This window comes from Drosophila subpulchrella, chromosome 4 (assembly GCF_014743375.2).
Source record: "Drosophila subpulchrella strain 33 F10 #4 breed RU33 chromosome 4, RU_Dsub_v1.1 Primary Assembly, whole genome shotgun sequence".
Taxonomy (NCBI): Eukaryota; Metazoa; Arthropoda; class Insecta; order Diptera; family Drosophilidae; genus Drosophila; species Drosophila subpulchrella.
Window position 1 is genome coordinate 357,341 of NC_050608.1, and position 13,065 is coordinate 370,405.

The following is a 13,065-nucleotide window of genomic DNA, read 5'->3' on the forward strand; positions in this document are numbered from 1 at the left end:
GACCCTATAAAGTATACATATTCTTGATCAGGATCCCGAGCCGATCTAGCCATGTCCGTCTGTCTCCCCGTCCGTATGAACGCTGATCTCTGAAACTTCAAAAGCTAGAGCGTTGGGACTTGACATGCATATTCTTGGGTTTCCTGTGCAGCGCAAGGCTAAGTGGCGCTATAGGAAAAAAAGATAGGTGGCGCTACTGGCTAGGTATGCTAGTGAAAAAAGCAGAGTTGCTTTAAGCATATCTCCATCCCTTTCGCATTCTTCTTAAGTTAAGTAAGGGTATCTAATAGTGGCCATCGACTATAGCGTTTTCTTTTGCTTTTCAACAACTTCAAAAATAGTTGTTCGATTTTTTCGTTGTAACATGAAAATTTACTTACCATTAGCACCCAACACCGAGCCTCTACAATTTTTCTACAGAATTCAAATATTGATTTACGGGCGTCGGAGTGGGCGTGCCCAAACTTGCGCTGTGCAGGAATCCCAAGAATCTGCATGCTTTCCCAACTTTCAAGCTTTTATAAATAAATTCCTACAACATAAAAAACACCGCTTAACTCTAACGGGTATAAAAACGAACTCACTTCCGGCATGTCATATATCTCTTTTGTTAAAAGTTTATTCACCAAAGATTGGTAGTTGACTGTCCCTACACTCAGGGAAAAACACCGTGCTAAAAACAAGTACAAACAGCCTTGATTTAAGAAAAATTGCATGCTTAACATTTAAGAACGTTCGTGCTCAGAAAATTCTCATATTGAGCACTTTTTGGATTTTTAATGTCTGCCAACTCTAAAAATTCCCAACTGTTTATTCTGAAAGTACTCGGTATAAATACATAAATACATAAATTAGACAGTGTTAATGCCCGTGAGCGACAAGTCGTGAGTAAACTTATAATATTAATATTATTTATATATATCTCGTTTATTTCGTTTCAGTTTCCTTAAATCATCAGTTTCGTCCTTAAATCATGCCTGCAACTTTCTTACTTTATTATTAAATCGATCTTGTTTTTAGTCCAAATATGACTTAATTTAAGAATTATTCATACTTGATTGAAGACCGAAAGGTTCTTAAATCTAGTATTTTCGGTCTTGAAAATTCGTGCTCGAAAGTAGTATTTTGTTCTCGCGTTCTGTATTTTCCATGCTTGGCGAAGTTTTGACACCGAAAATACTAGGTTCAAGCACGAAATACTTGATTTTTTTTCTTAGTGTATATACGGATAGTCCACATCTGCAGATCTCTCCCCAGTTTTGGGAGAGAAACAAGAAAGGAAGTAAGCATCGGCCAGCTAAAATGTATATGCTATATACTCATATATCGTGCAACTAAAATAATAGGTATATAACCAAATCCAAAGAGACTTTTGCGTAGAAACGGACACTCGGCCAAAGTGACGCTGATCCAAAATACATAAACTTTATAGGCTTAGAAATATTATCTTTCCTGCGTTGCATTATTTGAAAGGGTATTAAAAGTTAAGAAAAAGTCGTAAGAACATGTCGTATTTTGACTACATGCGTATATTCTGGATCAGGAAGACTTGCTGTCTGTCCGCATAAGCGTCTAAATCTCCAAACTTTCTTAACAGAATTGTAATACTCTCTGCAAGAGTATACCAGTAAATATAGTTAGTAGTATAAATGAGCAGTACATAACATAACAGAAACAACAATGGCAGTTCCAGTACCTAAAGTTAGCAGTCAACAACAACCAAAAGAAACGGCGGAAAAGCTGTCTCGGTTGGCTTGCAGACCGTGAAAAGCCACGAGCCACGATTGAAATACCGAATTTCATACCAAAAACATATGAATACCGATTGTTCATATCAAGAGCTATCAAGCGCAGTTCTACAAATACATACTTATGTACACATAACTATGTGCTCAAATAATACATACATTCAGACATGCATATGTACGTACAAACTTTTGCTTCCAGTTTCTTATGTCTACTAAACGACAACCTCGTATAGGGAAAGCTAGTAAATAAAAGAATAAAGATAATATATCTAGATTTTTAAATTTGTATTTAAATTTATGAATGTGCATTCGAATCATAGCTTTTGAGATCATTGAACTTTTTGCGAGTGTGTTCATGTCAGTTTTAGTATTTACATTAACGCACATTTTAACCACATTACATACAAAAGACGAACGGAAAAATTAACAAAGAACCTGATCGGAGGGTAGGTTTTTATTTCCAGCACGACCACCACGGTCTAACAGGTGTTCCATTTATTAAGCGCGGGCATCGTCAGTGTCACGGAATTTCCTTCGTTCAGGGAAAAGGTAAGGGATGAACATTATAAAATGTACATACGTTTGTGCACTACCTAATTATAAAACAGTTCTCTGATCAAAATAGATTTACTTTTTATATATTTTTTTCGATTGCATATATCTAAATAACTATATATCTAACTTATTTGGTAATACTCTAGTTTACGGTCCACACGCCCAAATTTCGAAAAAAAATTACCCAGACGGACCGCGAATTCTTAAGAATTTACATGAAGAAATAAAGGCGCATTCTGCCATGGTTCTCTTATGTTCCGTGTTTTGCTATAAAAATAATGTATCCTTTTCTACGATTATGAGTGTTTTTCTTGTCAAAATAATAAGCATTCTAAAAAATTGGACAAATAGTTGTCTTTATAGCAGGACAGTCCTCACACTTCGAGATCGATGACCATAAACTAGAGTATTGCCATTTATATACACTGGTCGGCATAAGTGTTTTGACAAAACAAAAGTTAAATATAATCATAATTTGAACTTACTTCTTGTAAGCTTTGGCATCAATGGAAAGGTAATTTAAATGCCTTTTGAATGATACAATACTTTTCTTAACCCATACTTATTAAAAAGGACGAAATTGTGTAAACATCTACTTTTAAATCTGTTTTCCTCGAAAAAAAATTTGTATGAAAAAAAGGAAAATATGGCTCTAATCATTTTTAAAAAGTCGTATTATTTCTTTATAAAAACAACCGTATTTGAAAAATACGTCAGTGCAAACCTTTATCAAAATTCTGAAACCTGAAAATTGCTATACCCCAGAGTTATTTTCTTGTTAACAACCATTTTTTTTGAGACACCTGCGTAGAAACGAACAGACAAACGTACATGGCTAGATCTATTCGTCTAATAATTCTGATCTAAAATATTTTTACTTTATAGGGTCGGTAATGCCTGCTATCCAAAATTCTGCCTGAAATCACAAACCCCCTGCAAGGTTACAAAAATAGCCCAGATACAATTTGAAATTTAATTAAAAAAGCTTATGATGGGTATTTTGAGTTCTTATTATGTTATGCACAAAACAATAAAAAAGAAGAAGGCCTTCTTGCCAGTTTTCCAAGTTTCTAGTTTATTAGACTAGCAGCAGCAAGCTCTTGATTTTGAGACGGTCGAGTGAATTCTCTTCTCCCTTCCGTGTAGCTTGCAACGGTAGTCGAAGATTGCTCGGCACGCGCCGTTTTCGCTTTAATAGCTGTATACCAGCAACCGGAGTTAGATCGACTAATAGTGATACCAACATAGCTTTTTCTTAGTCTTTTCTATGCCTGCCAAATCTGAAAAATTCGTGCATGCGGTATTACCAAAGAAAGTACAAAACATTGTATATTTTATAGAAGGTTCGACTGTACTTCTAATAATGACGACCTTCATATGGTTTTACTACAAACGTGCATTCGTGTATATATACTTATAATTTTCTACATATGTACTTGGTCGCTGTTGTCAACCTGTAGAATGCCGGTCACTCAATGTTAAAACCAAACTCGATCGAATAAGCAAAAAGGGGGTTGATTATTCTCGTAAACAGACTTAGCTTCCGTTCAACACAATTTACTCAAATGTTACACATAATTTTGTATGGAATATTTGGAGTTCTTTATTATTTTTGCGAACCTTTATCTTTTAAGCCTTGCGTTCTTATTTTATACACTTATTGTTACAACTTATTGTTACAAAACAACATTTTAAAAATATCTTTTAAATATTTATATTTGTGTACAATGTGTGCGCCAAGCTTGGAAATTGGTAAGGGCGTTTGGAAATACCGAAAGGACGAGATCTTGAAACGTGCTTTGGCGATCGAGCTAGGCCTTACAGCCAAAAAGATCTCTACTTGCCAAACATATGTATATCTTAACAAGAAAGGAAGTTAACTTCGGCAAGCCGAAGTTTGTATACCCTTGCAGTTGTAATTATTAAATTTAAAAATACGAAAAAATTATATTCCCAATAGTATAAGATAATATGTCAAAAAACACCGAAGCTATATTTTGTTTCATATTATTTTCCCACCAATTTTCCGATTGTTCCTATGGCAGCTATATGATAAAGTCGTCCGATTTTGATAAAATTAAATTCGAAATTCAGAACTAATTAAAAAATGTTATTTTCACGCTTAGGAGGTTATATTTTAAGAAACACCAAAGATATAATTTGTATACCCTGGCCGAGGGTATATTGATTTGAGTCAGAAGTTTGCAACGCAGTGAAGGAGCCGTTTCCGACCCTATAAAGTATATATATTCTTGATCAGCATGACTAGACGAGTCGATCTAGCCATGTCCGTCTGTCCGTCCGTTTCTTCGCAAACTAGTCTCTTAGTTTTGAATAAACCACAATACTATTTACCCTTGTACAAAATCCGAGGATTGACTTCATGTATAGACTTTTTAGTTAGAGAGAAGTTTTGGCAAGATCAAGGCCATTATGTCTTAGAAAACCTTAAACACGAGGGCGCCAGACGGGTTTTAGCAGAATGGGCGTCACATCAGGATAAATACTTGCGCTGCGCATGAAGACTCTGTATGCTTAATCCCAACTTTCGTACAGTTTCCGAGATCAACACTGACAGACGAACATGTTTAGATCGAATCGGCTAGTAATCCTTATCAATAATAAATCTAGTTTATAAGGTCGGATATGCTTCCTTCTACCGGTTATATATTTTTCAACGAATACAATACACACCGAACGGCTGTAAGAACATCAAAGTACAAGTATTTTTGATAAAAATCGAGAACATAAGCTAGCTTACTTTTGCAAGCCAAAGTTTATATAAGTTGACTAAAATAGTGTTGTAATTTAAAGTTTAAACGTTTAGGTTTTTCCAGTTTGCGCCATCGAGGCTAGATTTTTGTTTTTGGCTACTTATGTACATTGTACATACGTGAAAAGGAGAAAGGTTTGCCTGGTTTTTAAGTTGCTTATTTACTCAAGAGTACACAAGCATTATATTGGTTGTCGGAGTGCGCTCATAATCATTAATACATTGACACGTACACATATGTTTAAAACAAAGCGTAAATTACTATTAAAAACACTCTAACATTTTGAGCATGAAGACCGTACAAAGCGAAAACGGGAATAGTCTCTCATACCTTCTATTTCACTGACCCAACGCTGAATCATTTCTTTTCTCTCTCCATCACACATTCGGTGCGGTGATCATATTTCAAGCCCAGCTTTTGCGTCCGACCAAAACGCTAGGTCCCCCGATTAGTCGAATGCCAGTTTGAGCGCAAATGGAACCGACCAACCGTATAGCCGTCTTGGGCCAAGTTTTGAGCGCGACTCAAACAATATATAACCATAAACACACTCAAAAAAGTGGTCGCTTGAGTTTGAGCGATGTAAAAACGGCTTCCGCCGTCCATTGCCGTTCAACAATTTAGTTTCGCTCGAGATCTCTTGGCGTACGCTTCAAGATCCACCTGAAACTCGCGGTGTTTCGTGGACTCATAGCCAACAGGTGGAACACGCTGTCTTTTTAACCTGCCAAGAATCGTTAGAACGTTAAACTTATATAGACGTGACGATTATTTATAATTTAAGTGATACTAAGTGTGTACCTATCAAAACTAAAAGTGTGATTTTAAATTCGAATTTCACAGAGTTTAATACCTACAAAGTGTCGTTCTATAGATTAGATTATAACACATTACATGCTTTAAGACGTTTAAAAATACGAAGCACCAACATAAAAAGATTTAGTAAGTTTACTTGCTTATAGTTTAAGCTTAAACTTCTTATGGTTTGAATTATCATTAAAGAAAAGTTGTTTGAATAATATTTTACATATCACTTTATTCGTCCGGTTTTTGCTCTTACCCGTTTTCCATGGTTTCTATGCTGGATCGAACTCAAATATCTTATTTTTACCCACGCTCCTGACCTTGAGCTGCTTATTTTCTCTGTTTTCATAGACTGCCTTAGCTAAGTTTTCTGACTCGCCATTATTCGGCTGGAGTGTGTGAAAATGCGGCTATTTTTCCCACTTTTAATTTTGTTGAATTGAATGTAGTATGAAAGTGAGTTGGTATTGAAAAGAACAAAGTGTATAAACCCGAATGACCTCGAAGCAGGATCGCTATGCCCGGCCGTGACTTTTGTTTTATGGTACCAAAGATATCACGATTTCTAGTACTTAAAAATTTATAGTTCATCTATCTGCTTAACACTTAAGCACTTTATGCGCCGATTATTTAAAAATAATTTAATCGTATTTTTATAAAAACATTTTGATTCTATGAATAAAAGTTAATATTTATATATATACAAGTATTTATATATATATATGTAATTCGAAATCCTTTTCATCTAAACTAATACAACATAAAGAAGAAAATGTTCTTACGAGACTTTTTTCGTATCTTATATTAGTGCAGAAGATTTATACAAAACTCAGGGGTATAACTTTCATTCTTTCATCCCTGTGCCAACACTTCCACTTTATTTTCCCGCGCTTCTGTAAACCCACCAGCAAAAAACATAAGAAATGAAATAAAAAGGGTCGACTGTGGTGGTAAGATGTGAACAGTTGAGCCAAAACCTTCGTTTTAAAAGACAAGTTCATTGTGTTAGCAACATGGGAAGAATTAACCGATAAATATATGAAGAAGTCGGACTTAAAGACGAATGCTTTTCCTCCTACAATATGTGTGCGTATTGAAAATTTGTTTATGAGTACTTACGTATGCAAAGTACAAGAAAAGAATTGATGGCACACTTGCAAAAAATAAACCGAAGATGAAGAGACATATTCGGCTATGGGGTCCCAATTTCTATTAAACGAATAAAAGTGTAAAGAAAAAACAGATGGCCTAGACAATGCACCATACCCTTAGCTGGCTCCTTCGACTACAGTGACCCTTAGGGGAGTGATAGTCCCAAAAAGGTCAATTAACAACAGGTGAATGAGTGCTAGCAAACACGTTTGCGCGGGTTCAGCCTTCATCTGGCGTGTAGCCAGTGCACCTTGCAGGGCAGGCGACTGGCTACGACGACGAACCACAATTAAATGAGCGGGAAAAGCAATTGCCTTCTGTTGCGCATTTTAAAGCCTTACAGAAATGTATGTTGATTGCCTGTAGATAACTAAAGGAAACAAATATAATAAGGGAGCCCGGCATGACAAATTTAGTTCTTTAGACCACATCTAAAATTCTCACTCTTAAGCCCAAGATGTTTTATCCCCGATATACATCTTAAGCCAATACGATCTGTGTGTTTGTATGAAACCTACTGACAAGTTTGCACAAGACTTGTTAAACCCTTGCAGAGGATAAGTTTGCAACGTAGTGAAGGAGACTTTTCCGACCATCAACATACAAAAGTTCTGATATCAATTTTTGTGACAAAAATGTATTAGGCGATCAACCAAATAAATTCACTTGCTGAATTTTTCTCATGATTGATATTTAGTATATCTGCCCTTTTATACCCTTGCAGAGGGTATTATTATTTCAGTCAGAATTTTGCAACGCAGTGAAGGAGACGTTTCCGACCCCATAAAGTATATATATTCTTGATCAGCATGACTAGGCGAGTCGATCTAGCCATGTCCGTCTGTCCGTCCGTTTCTAAGCAAACTAGTCTCTCAGTTTTAAAGCTATCTGGCTGAATCTTTCCCAAAAGTCTTATTTCTTTTGCAGGTAGTATAGTATATAAGTCGGAACCGGATAGGACATCAATCAAAAAAAAAATTTTTTTAAATGATATCTTTGGTGTTTTTAACATATAACCTCCTACGCTTGGAAATAACATTTTAAAATTAGTTTTGAATTTCGTTTTTAATTTCATCAAAATCGAACGACTATATCATATAGCTGCCATAGGAACATCGGAAAATTGGGGGAAAAATAATATGAAACAAATCATAGTTTCGGTGTTTTTTGACATATTATCTTATACTATTGGGAATTTTTGTATTTTTTAGAATTTCGGACGACTCTAACATATATGTTAGCTATGACTCTAGCTGCCAAAGAAACAGCCAGAGAATTAATGAAATAATTCTTTTTGAAAAAATTGTGCCTTGTTGATTTTGATCGTATTATCTTTTACTCTGGGATACAGAATATTTTAACTTTTCAGCATTACGAATTTAATTTTACACAAATATCACTGAAGCTAGCAACAATCCTTAATAATTTAACATGGTGTTACTAACATTCATTATTTCTTATAACTGCAAGGGTATACAAACTTCGGCTTGCCGAAGTTAACTTCCTTTCTTGTTTTTCATATATTGCCTATGTACCTTAAATTGATCTAAAAGCTTTAAATTTGTATGCCATTGTAAATTTGTTCATGAATTGTTCCAGTACTAGAAGACTAGTTCATGTTGAGGATACTCGAGGCATAGCCATCTAAAGAAAAAATGCTTTTCGATTTTTTGAGCCCTAGATTAACTTTTTCAAAATTTTTTTGGCATTTTAGTTTCTTTTGTCTATACCTACATAAACGCAAAATAACAAGAAAGGAAGTTAACTTCGGCAAGCCGATGTTTGTATACCCTTGCAGTTATAATCATTAAATTTTAAAATACAAAAAATGATATTCCCAATAGTATAAGATAAAATGTCAAAAAAACACCGAAGCTAGAATTTGTTTCATATTATTTTCCCACCAATTTTCCGATTGTTCCTATGGCAGCTATATGATTAAGTCGTCCAATTTTGATAAAATTAAATTCGAAATTCAGAACTAATTAAAAAATGTTATTTCCAAGCGTAGGAGGTTACATGTTAAAAAACACCGAAGCTATAATTTGTAACATATTATTTTCCTACCAATTTTCCGATCGTTCCTATGGCAGCTATATTATATAGTCTTCCGATTTTGATAAAATTTAATTCGAAATTCAGAACTAATTAAAAAATGTTATTTCCAAGCGTTGGAGGTTATATGTTGAAAAACACCGAAGCTATAATTTTTTTCATATTATTTTTCCACAAATTTTCCGATCGTTCCTATGGCAGCTATATGATAAAGTCGTCCGATTTCGATAAAATTTAATTCGAAATTCAAAACTACTTAATGTTAATGTTAAAAAATGTTATCTCCACGCTTAGGAGGTTATATGTTAAAAAACACCAAAGATATAATTAAAACAAATTTTTTTCCCGATTATTCCTATGGGAGCTATAAGATATAGTTTTCCGTTCCGGCTGGTTCCGACTTATATACGACCTGCAAAAGAAATACGACTTTTGGGAAAGTTTCAGCCCGATAGCTTAAATAAGCTGCCATAGGAACGATCGGAAAATTGGTAGAAAATAATATGAAACAAATTATAGCTTCGGTGTTTTTTAACATATAACCTCCTACGCTTGGAAATAACATTTTTTAATTAGTTCAGAATTTCGAATTTAATTTTATCAAAATCGGACGACTATATCATATAGCTGCCATAGGAACGATCGGAAAATTGGTTGGAAAATAATATGAAACAAATTATAGCTTCGGTGTTTTTGACATATTATCTTATACTATTGGGAATATCATTTTTTGTATTTTTAAATTTAATAGTTATAGCTGCAAGGGTATTCAAACTTCGGCTTGCCGAAGTTAACTTCCTTTCTTGTTTTTATACCCGTTACTCGTAGAGTAAAAGGGTATACTAGATTCGTCGGAAAGTATGTAACAGGCAGAAGGAAGCGTTTCCGACCCCATAAAGTATATATATTCTTGATCAGGATCACCAGCCGAGTCGATCTAGCCATGTCCGTCTGTCCGTCTGTCCGTCTGTCCGTCTGTCTGTCCGGATGAACGCTGAGATCTTGGAAACTATGAGAGCTAGGCTATTGAGATTTGGCGAGCAGATTCCTGAGCTTCTTACGCAGCGCAAGTTTGTTTCAGTAGAGTGCCACGCCCACTCTAACGCCCACAAGCCGCCCAAAACTGTGGCTTCTACAGTTTTGATGCTAGAGTAAAAATTTAAACTGAAATGAATTGTTCTTAGCAATACCTATCGATTGACCCAAAAAAAAGTTTGCCACGCCCACTTGGACGCCCACAAACCGCCCACAAACTTCAAAAAATCGTAAATATGAACGCGGATATCTCGGAAACTATCAAAGATAGAGTATTGGGATTTCAGATTTAGATTCCATAGCTTTGTACGCAGCGCAGGTTTGTTATGCGAATATGCCACGCCCACTCTACCGCCCACAAACCGCCCAAGCCTGTGGCGCTCAAAATTTTTATGCTAGATAAAAAATTTTAACTGAAATGTATTGGTCTCGTCAATACCTATCGATTGATCCAAAAAAAATTTGCCACGCCTACCCTAACGCCCACAATGCTTAAATCTGTCTTCCGCCGGTAGGTGGCGCATTTAAATCTCGCTTTGCTGCTTGCATATCTCCATTTACCTTTGGTCCCTTTAGCTGAGTAACGGGTATCTGATAGTCGAGGTACTCGACTATAGCGTTCTTCCTTGTTTTTTATATATTGCCTATGTACCTTTTTGGCAAATATAAGCCATATTTATTTTATAACTTTAAGTCGTCCAAAACGGGATCTAAGCCAGAGAAACCTAAATGTACTTTGTCTTATTTCCAAACCAAAAAAATGTTTCTCAGTGTGATTTATGGTCATTTCAATTCTAAACTGTCTTCTCTTGTACTAAACAAGTTATTATATTCCACAATTCGGGATCGCATAGTTTTACGCGCATTCGAATGAACGAGAAGAGTTAATTAGTACACTTTAGATTAACGAATTTAACTTCTAACCCCATATATTTAAAAATTAAAAAACTTTAAATTGTTTTTGATTTCCAGTTCCTTTAATATTTTTTGAAGCCTGATGCTCATAATGGATATGCAGACATCATCACATCTTAGCCATGGGCTCGGGACACTCTCACATCAGCTTCAACACCGTAATATACACCAGCCGCAGATTCTTCACAGTACCCAAGAACAAACACTGAATACAAGTACAGGCCAGCATGAGCACGATCACCAGCATTTGCAACACCATCACCTATCACATCAACAGCATCAGGCCGTTTCACCGACATTACACACTTTGCAGAGCACGCCGACAGGTGATAGCCTGAGCACTGCTATCAACCCTAATCAAAATCAGCATGATCATCAACATCATGCCGGTAGTAACGTCTTTACCTCATCACATATGGAAGATAAGTCAAAAGGTAACCAGAGTGTTAATACATTTTATTGACATTATTATGAAAAAAAAATATTAGCTTATGTAAACGACACAAACACCAACTTTGACATTTATTGACATTTTCATGCTTAGAACTGACCTTAAATAAAGTTTTTTTTTAGATAATGACAAATAAAATAAGTCAATTGATATATTCACGTTTACATTAACGAGTAATGGAGTTAAACAAAAGATTACATTTTCATTCTATTAAAATTTTCTTGAGAAAAATGTTGACCGTCGGAGAAGAGGATGTTAATCCAAGTTACAAACGTCCGAATCTAAAGAACAATAGCATTTGCTGACAGAAGAGATGGGGAATAGTTAAGCAAGCTCACAAGAGCAATGCACTTGGGACGCGATTGCAAACCTTTATTTCCCCTACCAGGATTTTGGCAGAAATCGATTCTTCTTGTATTCATGTTCGAGTTGTACGAATGCTTTAGAAACCAGAAATTAAATGAAAGGTGTTTGCTCCAAGTCACGGAATTTTAGGTATAAGGAAATTTTATATGTCTTCACATTGGAATGTTCCACGATCTTTATCATAGAATTCCTAAATAGGCATCATTTATACTGTTGGTCCATGCACTACAAAAAAATGCAAGAATTTATAACACATAGGTATGTTTGAGTATACAAGAAAATCAATATTATTGCTAAGACCCAAAGTAATTTAGTTAGACAGAAAACATAGTTTGAAAAATATACCTTAGCTATTAAAACAGATATTTTTTGCAAAATGTTATATTATTTTTTGTTATGGTGCTTGGTGCCCACAGCTTTGAGTTTCAATTTGAAATTAGATTTATTTGTCATTATCAATACCTACTATTAAACCTACCTACTACTACTACCTACCTACTATTTAAACCTTAAAAAATCGGACCGCAATAAAAATGAAACTAGTAATGATCTGAAATTCGCAGCTATCTGAAGATTGGTAATTTCTGCTCAAGAATAAGGTTTAATTTATCCGATAATTCTATTTAATAAAAGAATCATGTTTCTTTGGTCAGTAAAATCTGAATTGTGATCCCCATCAATTGAACAATGTAAACTTGAACAATGAAGTAGTTACTGTCACAACAACAAAATACTTATACACAACTTACTATTAGTATTGTACTCGTAGTACAAGGGGGTATTAGTCGGAAATATAATAGGCAGAAGGAACCGTTACCGGCCCTATAAAGAATATATATTCTTGATCAGCCATGTCCTTCTGTTTGGCTGTCCATATAAACGCTGAGCTTTCGGAAACTATAATATAGTTTATAAGTTATAGTTCGATTCATCGGAGTGCCTCTGTCTGAGTGAATCTGTCTGACTGGCGACCGCATTTTTCAATATTTTGAAAAAACGTGCAAACATGCTAAGAATATATCTAATTGGACCGTTCCTTGAAAAGTCATAAGTAAATAAACTCGGGATCAGTCGCTTGTTGCTTAAATATCTTCTTAGACTCCTGCATAAATACATTTATAAGGCCTTTTGAATCATTCGGCCTAAAAAGGTTTACACGTTTTGCTGTACACCTAATGCTGTAAGGTGCTATGATTTTTATTGAACACCT

General features: G+C 35.1%; 1 protein-coding gene across 5 annotated transcripts in view; it reads left to right on the plus strand.

Annotated features, from left to right (window-relative positions):
• Nucleotides 1-5,713: 5,713 nt before the first annotated feature.
• Nucleotides 5,714-13,065, plus strand: part of LOC119554677 (paired box protein Pax-5) — a 45,692-nt gene continuing 38,340 nt past the window's right edge. For 3 of the 5 annotated variants that reach the window (XM_037866034.1, XM_037866114.1, XM_037865716.1), the window contains exons 1-2: nt 5,714-6,019; nt 11,096-11,472. In XM_037866034.1, the coding sequence (XP_037721962.1) occupies nt 11,121-11,472 (352 nt within the window). In that variant the 5' untranslated portion in view covers nt 5,714-6,019; nt 11,096-11,120. Of the gene's footprint in view, nt 6,020-11,095; nt 11,473-13,065 lie in introns of those variants that run through there. The other 2 variants (XM_037865874.1, XM_037865793.1) reach the window with 2 other exon arrangements.